The sequence below is a fragment of the Neomonachus schauinslandi genome, chromosome 5 (genome assembly GCF_002201575.2).
Source record: "Neomonachus schauinslandi chromosome 5, ASM220157v2, whole genome shotgun sequence".
NCBI lineage: Eukaryota > Metazoa > Chordata > Mammalia > Carnivora > Phocidae > Neomonachus > Neomonachus schauinslandi.
This window is the reverse complement of record NC_058407.1, coordinates 121,119,390-121,134,155: the sequence shown is the minus strand read 5'-3', so window position 1 is coordinate 121,134,155 and position 14,766 is coordinate 121,119,390. Positions and strand designations below refer to the sequence as shown.

Genomic DNA, 14,766 nt, shown 5'->3' with positions numbered 1-14,766 from the left:
CAGTAGTGCAATTGCTGGGTCGTAGGGTAGCTCTATTTTCAACTTTTTGAGGAACCTCCATACTGTTTTCCAGAGTGGCTGCACCAGCTTGCATTCCCACCAACAGTGTAGGAGGGTTCCCCTTTCTCTGCATCCCCACCAACATCTGTCATTTCTCGACTTGTTAATTTTAGCCATTCTGACTGGTGTGAGGTGATATCTCATTGAGGTTTTGATTTGGATTTCCCTGATGCCGAGCGATGTTGAGCACTTTTTCATGTGTCTGTTGGCCATTTGGATGTCTTCTTTGGAAAAATGTCTGTTCATGTAATAAAGATCAGAGCAGAAATCAATGAAATAGAAACCAAAAGAACAGTAGAACAGATCCACAAAACTAGGAGCTGGTTCTTTGAAAGAATTAACAAGATTGATAAACCCCTGGCCAGACTTATCAAAAAGAAAAGAGAAAGGACCCAAATAAATAAAATCATGAATGAAAGAGGAGAGATCACAACCAACACCAAAGAAATACAAACAATTATAAGAACATATTATGAGCAGCTATATGCCAGCAAATTAGATAATCTGGAAGAAATGGATGCTTTCTTAGAGATGTATCAACTACCAAAACTGAACCAGGAAGAAATAGAAAACCTGAACAGACCTATAACCACTAAGGAAATTGAAGCAGTCATCAAAAATCTCCCAACAGGGCACCTGGGTGGCTCAGTCGTTAAGCGTCTGCCTTCGGCTCAGGTCATGGTCCCAGGGTCCTGGGATCGAGCCCCACATCGGGCTCCCTGCTTGGCGGGAAGCCTGCTTCTTCCTCTCCCACTCCCCCTGCTTGTGGTCCCTCTCTCGCTGTGTCTCTCTCTGTCAAATAAATAAATAAAATCTTTAAAAAAAAAAAATCTCCCAACAAACAAAAGCCGAGGGCCAGATGGCTTCCCAGGGGAATTCTACCAAACATTTAAAGAAGAATTAATACCTATTCTTCTGAAACTGTTCCAAAAAATAGAAATGGAAGGAAAACTTCCAAACTCGTTTTATGAAGCCACCATTACCTTGATCCCAAAACCAGAAAAAGACCCCATCAAAAAGGAGAATTACAGACCAATATCCTTGATGAACATGGATGCAAAAATTCTCACCAAAATACTAGCCAATAGGATCCAACAGTACATTAAAAGGATTATTCACCACGACCAAGTGGGATTTATCCCTGGGCTGCAAGGTTGGTTCAACATCCGCAAATCAATCAATATGATACATTAATAAAAGAAAGAACAAGAACCTTATGATCCTCTCAATAGATGCAGAAAAAGCATTTGACAAAGTACAGCATCCTTTCTTGATCAAAACTCTTCAGAGTGTAGGGATAGAGGGTACATACCTCAATATCATAAAAGCTATCTATGAAAAACTTACAGCGAATATCATTCTCAATGGCGAAAAACTGAGAGCTTTCCCCCTAAGGTCAGAAATGCAGCAGGGGTGTCCACTATCACCACTGCTATTGAACATAGTATTAGAAGTCTTAGCCACAGCAATCAGACAACAAAAAGAAATAAAAGGCATCCAAATCTGCAAAGAAGAAGTCAAACTCTCACTGTTTGCAGATGATATGATACTTTATGTGGAAAACCCAAAAGACTCCACCCCAAAACTGCTAGAACTCATACAGGAATTCAGTAAAGTGGCAGGATATAAAATCAATGCACAGAAATCAGTGGCATTCCTATAAACCAACAAGAAGACAGAAGAAAGAGAAATTAAGGAGTCAATCCCATTTACAATGGCACCCAAAGCCATAAGACACCTAGGAATAAATCTAACTGAAGAGGCAAAGAAACAGAACTGATTAAATGAGCTGCTTTGTGAGTTCTCTAAAAGGCTGTGAAAATGATTACATTGGAAAGCTCTCAATTGGGTGCTATAGAGTCACACAGACTGGTACGTAGAATGAAAGATGTTCAATAAATATTTGTATGAATGAATTTATGTGAGATGTTAAGAGGGAGATGAGGAACTGCATAATTTCTAAGTTCCCTTCTGGTTTTGAGATTCTTTGACTTCCAAAATCGCTTACTGGAAAACATGGTATGTCTCAGAAAATCTACAAAAAAGAAAGACCCAGGAACCTTCCATGGCCTTTTCTTAAATGTTTCCTCTACTCCATAAATGCAGTCATGTGCTCTCTTGGAACACATGATGCAGTAAATCAACCAAGATTTCACTGAGAGCCTTTGTCAAGTTCAGCAACTTGCCAGACCCTGAAAGAAAAGGGTCAAACCATAGCACACAATAGAAACATTTTCAGAATAGAATATTCATATTTCTCTAACTGGCCTACCACATTTTGGGCTTAGCTACCCAACAGAGAAACATAATAATTGATTTCTTCTCTTAACCACAAAGTGCTGATTCCTGGCATCACAAAATTAGAACCTGGGTAATAGAGATGTGCAGAAGGAAACAATTTTCAGATAAAATAACATTATTCCTGGCAAACCCGGCACACGATGTTGAATTCTTATTGTGGTTGTTGGCAGAAAAAAAAGTCAGTGCTGAAATATTGGCAGGTAGGGCTTTTACACATTCATTTTAATTTGGGGATGGGGAAAGTTAAGATCTTATTTAGGAAATAAAACAAAACCAAAATAAATATCTAGCCATGCTCTTCTCCCTCTGAAAAATGTTGAAAGAAAAAAAAATTTTTTTTTAACTTTAGTTGAGAAATAAGCAAATCTCTGAGCAGAGCGGTTATTTCCTCTGCTACTCCAGGAGGAGAATAAACACGTAACCATGGCCCTTCCATGGAATTGTTTGTTTCATGAATAAACAGATGATTGTGTCTCTTTGGGCTTCTCTCTATTTTGCATTTTCTTTGAGTTACCCAGATGCTTAGTCACTCCATATCCTATTTGCATTCAGGAGTCGGGTGTAAGCGTAAGTGTTTGGAAATCGTTCTGTTGAGTTGGTGCTCATTCACCTGGGCATCCTCGGCTCCTGGCAGACGAGCTTGCTAGCTGTGGCAGGCAGCCGGCTGGTGTGGGAGGCGTGTGCAAGGCCAAGTAGACAGGGGATGGGGCACGTGTTCACTGAAGCCTTTTACAGCTTCTGGATATTTGCCACCCTCCTCTGTGCCACAGAACGGGCAAGGAAGAAAGAGGCCACACTGGCTCTACATTTTCTGCATTTTTCTATATCTTCTCTCCTAATGATGCAAGTGCTTAATGTCAGGATGCCCCCTTGGTCTGGGCACATGGGGTGGGATGGCTGCTGACCCCTTAGCAGTTGCTGCTGAGAGGGAGTTCCAATCGGGTAGCTCTTTTGGTTTGGAAATCCGAAGTAGTGATAACTTGACAGCCTCATGCTTCTTGTTTTGACAAGTAGGTTTCATTTTTAGACGTTTTCTGGATTAAGAGCCCTATTTGCCCCCTAGTTCTTATGATCAGATTATCTTATTGAAAGAATCAGGACACCTGCTAACTCATAGGATGAGTGTGTGTGAATTGGAAACCGTACCCTCTTCCTGCAAGATGGCAGGCAGCCACAGCCCAGATCGGGGTGTATGACATGGCGTGCGGGGCGTGGGATGGACTCAGCCACCCTTGTCCCAGTTCCCCACTGCCCCTGGGCACGGCCCAGTCTGTCCAGCTGTCTGCAGTGGCCCAGATAATGTCTAGTGGCCTAGACTTTTATTATACGAAACTTTCTGAAGTACGAACTGAAGTGATAAGGTGATATTAAGGTTAGAATGTGTTTGTTTTCATGGTAAGTGGTTTTAAATAATAATAAAGACCTTAATCACGTACACAGTATTTTACAAATATGTATTTTGAATATTTTCCCATATTTTGAGTATTTTCCCCCAAAGGTTAAAATTATCTTGTGGAAATTTCTTTCAGCATTTCTTACCTATCATATGAAGGACTCCGCTTTTAATGCCTGGACTGGGCTGAATGATGTGAATTCAGAGCACACGTTCCTTTGGACGGATGGGCGAGGAGTTCATTATACAAACTGGGGCAAAGGTTATCCTGGTGGAAGAAGGAGCAGTCTTTCCTATGAAGATGTAAATATCAGTTTCAGGTCAACTCTCCGTGTACTGTCAGCCTGCTGCTTATTGACTGCATATTAGTGATTCATCTTCTGTGAAACATCTACCAGAGTTCTCCTTGATCTGGTTCATTCTTGCAGATCTTAAGTGTTTCAGACTGAGCCAGCCTTAAGAGAAGGGGTATAAATTCAATTCAAACTCTTCAACTTGTGGGGTAGGTGATGGAGGTATCAAGGGATGGGAAAGCCAGCTCCAATCTGGGTCTATGTTGCTGTCAGGAGGTACACTTGAATCCAGAGTTATCAATTTTATTTGCATCACCTGCCTCTAAACTCTTGAAGCTTGTAGTATTAAGGCTGTAAGTCTGACAGCAACTACTCCTTCCAAAGATAGAAGTTAACATGATTGAGCTGCCATCTGTAGGATACTTACTATGTGCCAAACACAGTGCTAGGTGCTCTTATATATTAACCTAAGAGACAGATGAGTGGGTTATTATTGTAGTAGTTTTAATCTTGCATCAATTAACAGCCAACCAGTCAATGTTAAACACCACACTAGGCATTGAGAAAAACATGAAGAAACGGCAGATTTTGTTCTGACCTTAAAGAAGCTTACATTTATGTAAGACCACAAGTCTGATACAGGAAAGAAGGGAGTAAGAAACGCAAGTATATGATGACAGGATCAGTTATAAAGCCCTGTAGTAGTTAGGAGGAAAGAAGCTTACTGTGGGATAACATGATCTAATCAGTCAATACTTATTTAGGGAGGCTTTCATTTGATGAAGAGAAGGAATATGAGAAAAAAAAATCAGCTATGGGTCTTTTCCTCAAGAGGTTTAAAACAATGATCAGGAAAGTTGGGTATATGGGGTGAGGAAGACCATGCTAAGTGGGCAAGGTGAATAAAATCTTCAAGAAAAAAGCACCAGGTGGGTCTGGGCAGGAGAAAAATGACTTGGGATATAGCAGGGTTTTTATACAGAAAAGAAGTAGTAGTAAACTTTGCAAGGTTGACAGCAGAATTTAGAGAAATTTAGTTGCCCCAGGAGTGAGTTTGGACTTTGTCAGATGGGCAGTGAGAAAAGGTTAGAGCAGAAAAATGATCTGATCAAAATGGTGCCTTTATGATAGTTAATTGGGTTAGCTCTGTTAGGGTAGATACATTTAGATGACGGGTTAGTGATTTTCTGTGGAGAAATTCTTTGCATCTTCATTATATTCATGAGGGCTAAAAACTTACTGAAGAAGTTAAAGTAGAATGGAGTGAGGTGAGGTTTGCTTAGAAAAATTTCTGGATGGGGGTGAATTTTGTGTAAAGCAAAAAAATTTTATTGTTGCCCAAGTTTTGTTTTGTTTTGAGAACATAAAGACAAGCAGAGACAACAAAAGCAAAATCTGCTATCTCACCGTCCAGGGAAAAAACACTGTTAATTTTTTGTTTAATTTATTTCTAGACTTTTTCTTAGTGCATGAAAAATAGTTTCTCAAAAATGGAATCAAAACACACATACTGTGTTGTTACAATTTCAGGACTTGAAAAATGACGAGGATTAAATACAGTGTGATAAATAGAGTGTGAGAGAACTTTTTTTACGGGTTTTGTGGTGGAAACATGCTTGCTCTCTACAGGTTTTCTGGAGTAGAGCACAGACTGTAAGCAAGGGTAATGGAAGATAAGAATAGCTAAGAAGGAAGATGGGAATGAGTGGAGCATCTAAATGTAGGATTGGGAGTTCCCAGAAGTTGAAGTTCATGGGATAATGAGGCTGGAGGCAGGGAGGTTGCAAAGGCATTGCAACCATGGATCAGGGAATGGGGGGACAAAGCTAAGGATTGGGGTTCTTTCCATCTTTCTGCTTGGCATCATTGCGTGCTGGCCTAGCTCTTCATTACTGCCTGGGAGAGAAGTTCCAGTCGTTCTGTCCCGTCAAGATAATATGCAATCTTCCCTTCTTTTGTGGCTGTTTATCAACAAGAAACCCTTCCTGGGGAGCACTCCTGCTCACAGCATGCTTTGCATTCCTCACTTGCTGAGAAGCACGATAGTACAGTGCCCAAGGTCTATGCCAGGAGACTGCGTGCCTGGGGTTTGAGTCCTAACTCTTATTTATTAGCTGTGTAACCGTGGGCAAGTTAACCTGTGCCTCAATGAACCTGCGCCTCAGATCTTTCATCTATGAAATGGGCATACTCATAGGACCAACCACTAAGGATGGATGTGAGTTTACAGGAATTAATATGTATATAGTACTTAGAACAATGTCAGATATTATAGGTGTGAGCTACAATTATTAGAACCAATGGGTTAAAGAAGCCCAACACATGATAAATCAAAATCTTCATCTGACACTGGATGAAAACTTCAGCAGGGGCAGGTTTCTTGACTTCTTTACTTGCTTTGGCTCATAGATTGTCCTATGGAAGCTTGATATTGCAAACATATTCACAACAAAAAATAAAAAAACTCTTTCCAGCCTGGCATACTTCCCTGTAAGATTGCAAATAACATGTGAAACTTTCTAGCTACACACCAGCAATTTGCTGAATCCATAATGGTACTTGTATAAATTAAATTAGCAATGAAAAAATATAGATTATGCTTATTTCTCTTTAACAGTAGGATACCTATTTTGGGGTTTGAATCATGAGAATTTATATGGAGAAGATATTGTATTCTCCTAACATTTGATTGTTAAATTTTGGTAGAGATTTATACCATTTCTGATAGCAAAGTTTCTCAAACCTGTCTCTAAAATTATCCAAATCTATCTGATTTTTAAATAAAAATAGCAAGAGTTCAGTGTGAGAGATTCCCTTGAAAAGTGTGAGCAGTTGCATGGAAAAGTAAGGATGAATTGAAAGTGACTGTAAATGAATTAGGATGATCTTTAGATTTGGTGGTTAGGCATGAGGGATATTCTTGGCTTATTAATGAATAGATTTAAACAATTATTGATTCACACTGCTTTTTATTTTCCTTTCTCCACAAATGTACAGGCTGACTGTGTGGTTATTATTGGAGGGAAATCAAGGGATGCAGGAAAATGGATGGATGACACATGTGACAGTAAACGAGGTTACATATGCCAGACACTTTCTGGTAAGTTCTACCAAAACTTGCCTGCCCATAGAGCTGGGTTATTTAATATATTTTAAAAAATGACCTTCTTCTCAATTTTGCTCTAAACCTTAACAGCTCTAAAAACATAAAGTTTTATTTAAAGAATGGCCATTCCCATGCACATTGTTTCTCAACTCAATCCATGTGTGTCTGTGAAAGAGCATAAGGGTGACATTTTCTAGAAACTATTCGTAAGTGTACCCCTTCATCCGTTACCAAAAAATTTTGTGCAGATTACACTTGAAGTTGGAACTTTTTCTAACTTCATAAGAAATGTAGGATATTTGCCTACCTGTACCTTTTTAAAAATGTCACCGTAAGAATACTTGGTTCTGTTTGCCTAATTTGAGAACCTTTGGCACAAATCATCATATATACCTCATTGGTTCTGTATTCTCTGTCTTTAAAAATGTAGATATCCTTTTTTTCTTAAAAATTTTAAGTAATCTCTGTACCCCACATGGGGCTTGAACTCACAACCCCGAGATCAAGAGTCGCATGTTCTACTGACTGAGCCAGCCAGGCGCCCCCTAAAAATGTAGACACCTGATTTGTGTTTCATTTTGTATCTTAGGAAGCCCTATGGTTAAACAAAAATAAAACAGAATATGTGCATATTTACTGAGAGTCCAGATTATGGTTGTACGTACTTTAGTCTCCAGCGAAAGAAGGATACAAATGTCTAGCTACACAAAAAGAGGGCCAGAAATTGGAAATTGGTGGTTTAGAGAGGAGGGTGCAGAGTGGGGTGGGCTGCTCTCATTCTGAGAACAGCTCTTAGAGTTTGAATTAGAAGGTACTTGTTCTAATGCATCAAACCGATTTTTCTACACTTTGTAGAGAATCAGGGAACTAAGGTCAACTCATGACCATGAGTGAAAATCACTTGAGGTATTTTCAGATTATTGAAAAGTACTGCAGAAATTCTAAGCTTTCATTAATTCAGAAGCTGGTCCAGGACCTGTTGCTTTCCCCTCTATGCTCTGTTCTCTGGCAGCAGAATCTTAGGCCACCAGAAAGCACACATGCCATTTTTGCCCAGGTTTTAAGTAAAAGGAGCGAGTATCCTTCCAGGAGTGAATGATGACTCACAAGCTCTTTGAAAATCTTTTTCTTCCTATTATAAACATAAGTGGTAGAATATTTGCCACTAATAAAAGCTTATTAAAAAATAAAAATATTTATCATCATTCACCTATACATTCATGTTTTTATTTATATATATATTTATATATATATAAACCTACCATTTTAAAAAATATGTAACACATGTTCTTTGTTGATGTTTTAGAAAATGCAGAAAAGCATAAAGAAGGGAAAAAATTACCTACAATCCAACCACCTGAAAATAACCCCTCAATATTTTAGTTTTTCCTTATAATTGTTTTATGAATGTTTTAATAAACAAACCAGTCGGACAGATGAGCTGTTTCCTAATTGCATATAGCCTTCCATGAAACTTTTTTTTAAGCTTTACCTCAAGCCTCATTTGCCACTTTTAGTGGTCGCCAAATTTCCCACGGGTATTGAGACAAACCCAGACCTCCCCAAGTTGGGAAATGGTAAGACTATTCAGTCTCTACAGGCTGTACCATGTGAAGGGTGCTGGTCTGGGTCTCTTGGTTTAATGATATTCTTCTACCAACACAAGGTGGCAGCAACAGTAGAAGAAAGGGGAAGCTGCCCTTGCTGAAATAAAGTCATTACCCTACTAGGCGTAATCAAAAGCACGTTTGGCATTGGGATAGTGACAGAACAAGGCAGATGGTAGATTAGGTCAGTATATAGTGGAACACGTCTGAGAATTAACCAAGACAAAATCGGTAAGCAAGGACATCAAGAACCCCAGATAGGAGTTGGCAATTTTTTTCTGTAGAGAGACACGTTGTAGATATTTTAGGCTGTAAATACACATTCTCTGTTGCAACTACTCAACTCTGACATGATACTAGGCAGTCATAGACAACACGTAAACAAGTGAACGTGGCTGTGTTCCAATAAAATTTTATTTATGGACACAAATTTGAATTTCATACAATGTTTACATGTTACAAAGTATTATTCTTATCTGATTTTTTTTTTTTTTTTTTTTGGTCAGCCATTTAAAAGACATTCTGGGCTTATTGGCTACAAAAACAGACAACAGGCCAGATTTCACCCTCTGGCTGTCATTTGCTAACCTCTCACTTTAGGACATCTGTTAAGGGACACAGAAAGAAACTCTTTTTTGGGGTGTTGACAGTAAGTGGCACAAAGGATGGGTAGGCCTACAACAGCCATTAGAAACTCATACTGGAAGACTGAGGAAAGAAGTTCAGAAAGCCAAAGTGACTCTGTCTTAGGCTCTAGCCCCTGAGTCAGTTTGATCAAGATATGGGAGGCCTGGCTGAAAGGCGTAGGCAATCATTAGTAGGAGAAAAGCCTGATCCCGGGATAAGGGTTAAATGAACCCAGGACTGGTGTCTGGCTTCATGCCAAAACCTAAAGCAGGCTCTTGAAGCTGAGTTAACAGTAGAATCAAATAGATACAAAGAGATGCAAATTCATGGAGAGGGTACAACAGATGAAGGAGGGGGAGGAAGACTGTTGGTGACCTTGAAATATGACCGAGGTGGTAAAGTAAAGATTAGTAATGACAGAATGATAGATATTCTTTAATTGATGGGATTAAACTGTGTCATTTCTTTTGTTCAGATACTAGATCTCATTGAATTTGCAAGCCTTTTGGGTTTTTTTTTTCTTTTCATTTTTTGGTTTTTGGGGTTTTTTTAGTTTAGAAACTTGATTACATATCTATATTAATGGTCTAAATACAGTTTGGAAATTATTTCATTCAACCAGCCATACTGATTAAAAAACAGAGCTTTGTTTTTTGGTGTGAAATGACTCATGAAAATACTTTTAGCACCCGATGGTTTAGACTTATGCTATTCTGATTATTTTTATAATGTATGAGATATGGTAGTAAAGTGTACCATTAACACTCAAAGTATGTTTATTGAGAATGCTAATCAAAATGAATCTTTTTGTTCCAGACTCTTCCTTGCCTAATCCTCCAACAACAATTCCAACAGATGGCTTTATTAAATATGGTGAAAGTAACTATTCACTCATGAAATTAAAGTTAGAGTGGAATGAAGCAGAGAAGTATTGCAAGCTTCACAGTTCCCTTATTGCTAGCATTCTAGATCCCTATAGTAATGCATTTGCATGGATGCAAATGCAAAAATTTAATGAACCTGTGTGGATCGCCCTGAACAGTAACTTGGTAAGATGCTGGAAATATGTGTGACTTGACATGATTGATACATTGTGATTAAACATGATTCTCTTTCTGTTCATTCTGTTGGGCGTTTGTTATATGTAAGACACTGTGCTGGGCAATGTGAATGATGTGAAGGTGAACTAGATCCAATCTTGCAAGGATCCAATGCCTTCAAGGATCTAACAAGCTAGTGATATGAGTCAGAAATCAAACTAAGATTTATATAGCTTATATTAACTTTAATATTGCTTTTGAATATTAAAATTAGATTCTGCATCTAAACATTTTTATTTATTAATTTACTCCTCTCTAGTGTCCCAATTACAACTGTGCCATCGGAATTAAGAAAACAGATCAGGGGCATGGTTCTTGGATCATGAGGACACTTTTTACTTTTTTGTGGCAAGCCATTCTAGAGTGATCAGTCCTAAAGTTGTGTGAAGAATTTCACTGCAGTCAATTCTCTGTGTTCCATAAAAGAAAAAGGCAGGTTGGCAGAGAATTGGGGTGGGGGGAGGGAGTTGGGGGCACAGAACTAAGAGTGGTGATGAAGTTGCCAAAATATACCTATAATGAGTCTTTTCTGATGCCCTGTGATCCATCTATCCTCCATCTATTTAGCTAGCCAGCGAGCAAACTTCCTAATAGAAGAAATAGAGCTATCTGCAAGTAACTAAGAGACAAGATTGAAAATGTCAAAGAGAGGTATATAAAAGTGCTAACAAGAGGAGAGAAAAGAGATGGGTTGAGTCAGGGAAGAAGGTCGAGAAGGCTTCTCAGAGAAAGCGGGCTTTATAGATGTCATCTGGGATGGTGGAACATAAAGAAGGAGTACCACTAAGAGAGAAAAAGGCAGAAGGACATAGAACTGGAAAGTAGTTTGGTGTCAGATTTGATTGAGCTTCTAATGTTGTGCTACAGAGGTCAAAAGGTACACTTCATGCACAGAGTAATTCCTGAGTAAGGAAGTGAACATTTAAAAGTAAGTGGTTCCACAATGATTTCTGTGATTAAACTTAGGCAAGACATTTTTATGTCTATATTGACTCTATTTTTAGTGATTAATTTGCTTGATAGTTCACTCATTTTCTTCTTGTAGATATGGTCACAATTCTCTCATGAGTTTAAAATAGGCTTTTATTTATTTTTGGAAAGATTAAGTAGCTTTTCCACTATACCAACATTTGTAATTAAAACAGTAGTATTATCTTTCTTATATTTGTGGAATTAATGACTGTGTAAGCATTATGCAATTAAACGTGGTAGAATACTACAAAATCCTAACTTGGGATAGCACATGCTTTTGAATTTGTCATTAAATCTTTTGTAATTGGCTAGGTAAGTTAAATAATGCAGTTGAAATGGGGACTATTTGAACTATTTTGAAATTCATTTATCTCGTTAATACTATGTATCATGTTTTTTAAGCATTACTTGTAAAATCTCTCTTAGGCTGTTAAAGGATATTATTGATAAGTAATATTTTTGATGTTATTAATTAATTTTTATGTGATCATAAATTCATTCTACTAAATGTAATAAGAAAGTAAGTGTGCAAATTGATTAAAAAATCAGCTGTGTAAAAATTACTATCATGATTTGTTGAAAGACCACCTTACTGGAAAGCAAGCCACCTAGTCTCCTGTCACCTGTCCAGCTGACCTCACCTGTCATTTGCATGTGCACTTTTTCAAAAGCTAAACAATGAGAAGATCAGAAGAGATTAGTGTTTCTCTCCAAGGTCTATAAGTTCAATGAAAACTACTTAATTTTTATTATCATTTCAGTGATAATATAATACATATTTTATTTGTTCTGAAGACAAAATTTGTATTTTACACTGAAAACCTGTGAAGAAAAAGTTTCATAGAATAAGACATAGGTTTCTTTAAGTCTGTGTTTTTCAAATTACCTTTCAAGGATGTAGTTATGGGGAACTCCAAGAGTCTCTCTTAAAGAAAGGTGACATTTCCTGAATTTAAGTTGGTAGAAATGATTTATAAAATGTCCTTTTTGTTCCCAAATGTTGAAGATCGTTTGTCAAATCACAGTCTTAAATATACTTTTACTCCTCACTAGGTTCTTTTGGTGTTTTCTAAATGAGACAAGACTCCATGTTAATGGTTGCTTTTGTCCTTGCAGACCAATAATGAGTATGCTTGGACTGACAAATGGAGGATGAGGTACACTAACTGGGCTGCTGATGAGCCCAGACTGAAATCAGCATGTGTTTATCTGGATCCTGATGGCTACTGGAAGACAGCATCTTGCAATGAAAGTTTTTATTTTCTCTGCAAAAGATCAGATGGTAATTGAATACAAAAAAAGACAATCAAGGGATTTGAAATTTTCTCAATTAGCCAATACATACCACTACTGGTATTATTAAACAGTAACATGTCTTGGAGGTCTTAAGAATAAGATAATAAAACATATCCCTTCACTGAACAAAAGACTGACTTGGTAATAAACAAATATATATAGATCCAAATAATAACAAATATATAGATATCCAAACAAATATATATAGATCCAAATAAAATAGATCCAAATAATCTAAATAATCCAAATCTATCTCCATCCAATAATGGAGATAGAAAATTTTCTTCAGTGCTAGAGTTTATTTGCATTTTTTAGATTTTTGAATTTTTATTATTGAGATTATCCTCTGCATCTCTGATGTCAGATTTGTCAGGAAATTATGATTACCTTTTATATCAACAGCACATCTGTATCAAAATAATTTTTATCAGAATGCATATAGATTAATCAGAATCAGTGATATTATGGTTTTAGCTTTCCTAGACTATAGTCCTAGAAGGGGACAGGGATACAGTCCTAGAGTTTTAACTGTCCCATTTAGTTCTATCATAGACATCAGTCACAGCTAACAAGCATTAATAGGGGTTAGGATTTCAGAAAAGAGTGTCTTGAAGGGGGGCTTCCTTTGCAAATTGTTTTTAGGTGATCTTTTTAAGGGACCTAACATCTTTATAAGTATTTATAGATCTGCCTTCGTCAGTATGACTGTGATTGATTTCTAATCTACCAGAATACAGTCTATTGAAATATATTTAAAATGACAACAAAAAGATAAAGTACAGAGAATACCCAATAACAAAAATGGCAGATCCAAATGATCCATCTGAACTTCTTAAAAATAATGATTGGCGATAAAATTTTCCTTAGCTGCTACTATATCATATTGCAGAAACTTCAGGTTTTATTTTATTTTAAATGTCTTTTTATTAACAGAAATCCCTGCCACTGAACCCCCACAGCTGCCCGGCAGATGCCCAGAGTCAGAACACACAGCATGGATTCCTTTCCATGGTCACTGCTACTATATCGAGTCTTCATACACAAGAAACTGGGGTCAAGCCTCTCTAGAATGCCTCCGAATGGGTAAGTGCCACCTTTACTGTAAGGAAATCCCATCATCATCTATTCTGGACTACCATGATACTAATAACACTGTACATTAAAATCATATGGAATGTAAAGATACTTATTTTTCTCCATAATTTATATTGTAATAGAACGGGCAACATCATGTCCCCCCCCCCCCAGTGTAATTGATAACACTGTAGCCTCAAAATTTTCAAGAATTACAGTAGAAAGTAATCATTTGTGGAACAAGTCTTTCTGACTTTCTGCCCTAATCTTCGAAATGGTTAGGATTGTCATTCTCAGTTGTCCAAAGTGTTGTGTTCCCCTCTTCTCACTATTAGCTTGGGTTCCACAGTGCCCAGGGGCCATTTGGCTTTACCATTAATAGAAAAGCATTTAGCTCAGGTTATCTTATCTGTGAAGAAAAACAAGACAAAACTCAAATAGACACGACATAGATGGATAATTTTCCTCTCAAAATAAAAATGTTAAAGTTAATTTTTCAGAATGCATTTAAAAATCCACTTAATTAAATCCCACTTAAAAATTACTGAATTATTCTTTTACTACATTTTGATTGTCTTCTAAGTCAGTGTTTTTTTTTTAAGATTTTATTTATTTATTTGACAGAGAGACAAGCAAGAGAGGGAACACAAGCAGGGGGAGTGGGAGAGGGAGAAGGAGGCTTCCTGTGGAGCAGGGAGCCTGATGCAGGGCTCAATCCCAGGACCCTGGGATCATGACCTGAGCCGAAAGTAGTCACTTAACCAACTGAGCCACCCAGGCGGCCCTAAGTCAGTGTTCTCTATCCAACAGTGATATATATACAAGAGCTATATTCTCATTCCCTTCAAATTCATTCAAAAGTCAACCTTGAGTTTTGACCTTTTCTTTTTACTTTTAGGCTTTTTCCCCCTTCAGTTCTATTGAGGTATAATGGATA

The 14,766-nt window shown here is 37.6% G+C and overlaps 1 protein-coding gene across 1 annotated transcript in view; it reads left to right on the top strand.

The window, feature by feature from the left end:
• Positions 1-14,766, top strand: part of MRC1 (mannose receptor C-type 1) — a gene marked incomplete at its 5' end in the record, with an annotated part of 96,315 nt that overhangs the window by 68,265 nt on the left and 13,284 nt on the right. The window contains 5 exons of the mRNA XM_021696744.1: positions 3,891-4,057; positions 7,045-7,147; positions 10,204-10,436; positions 12,576-12,741; positions 13,689-13,838. Coding sequence (XP_021552419.1) covers positions 3,891-4,057; positions 7,045-7,147; positions 10,204-10,436; positions 12,576-12,741; positions 13,689-13,838 — 819 coding nt within the window. The remainder of the gene's footprint in view (positions 1-3,890; positions 4,058-7,044; positions 7,148-10,203; positions 10,437-12,575; positions 12,742-13,688; positions 13,839-14,766) is intronic.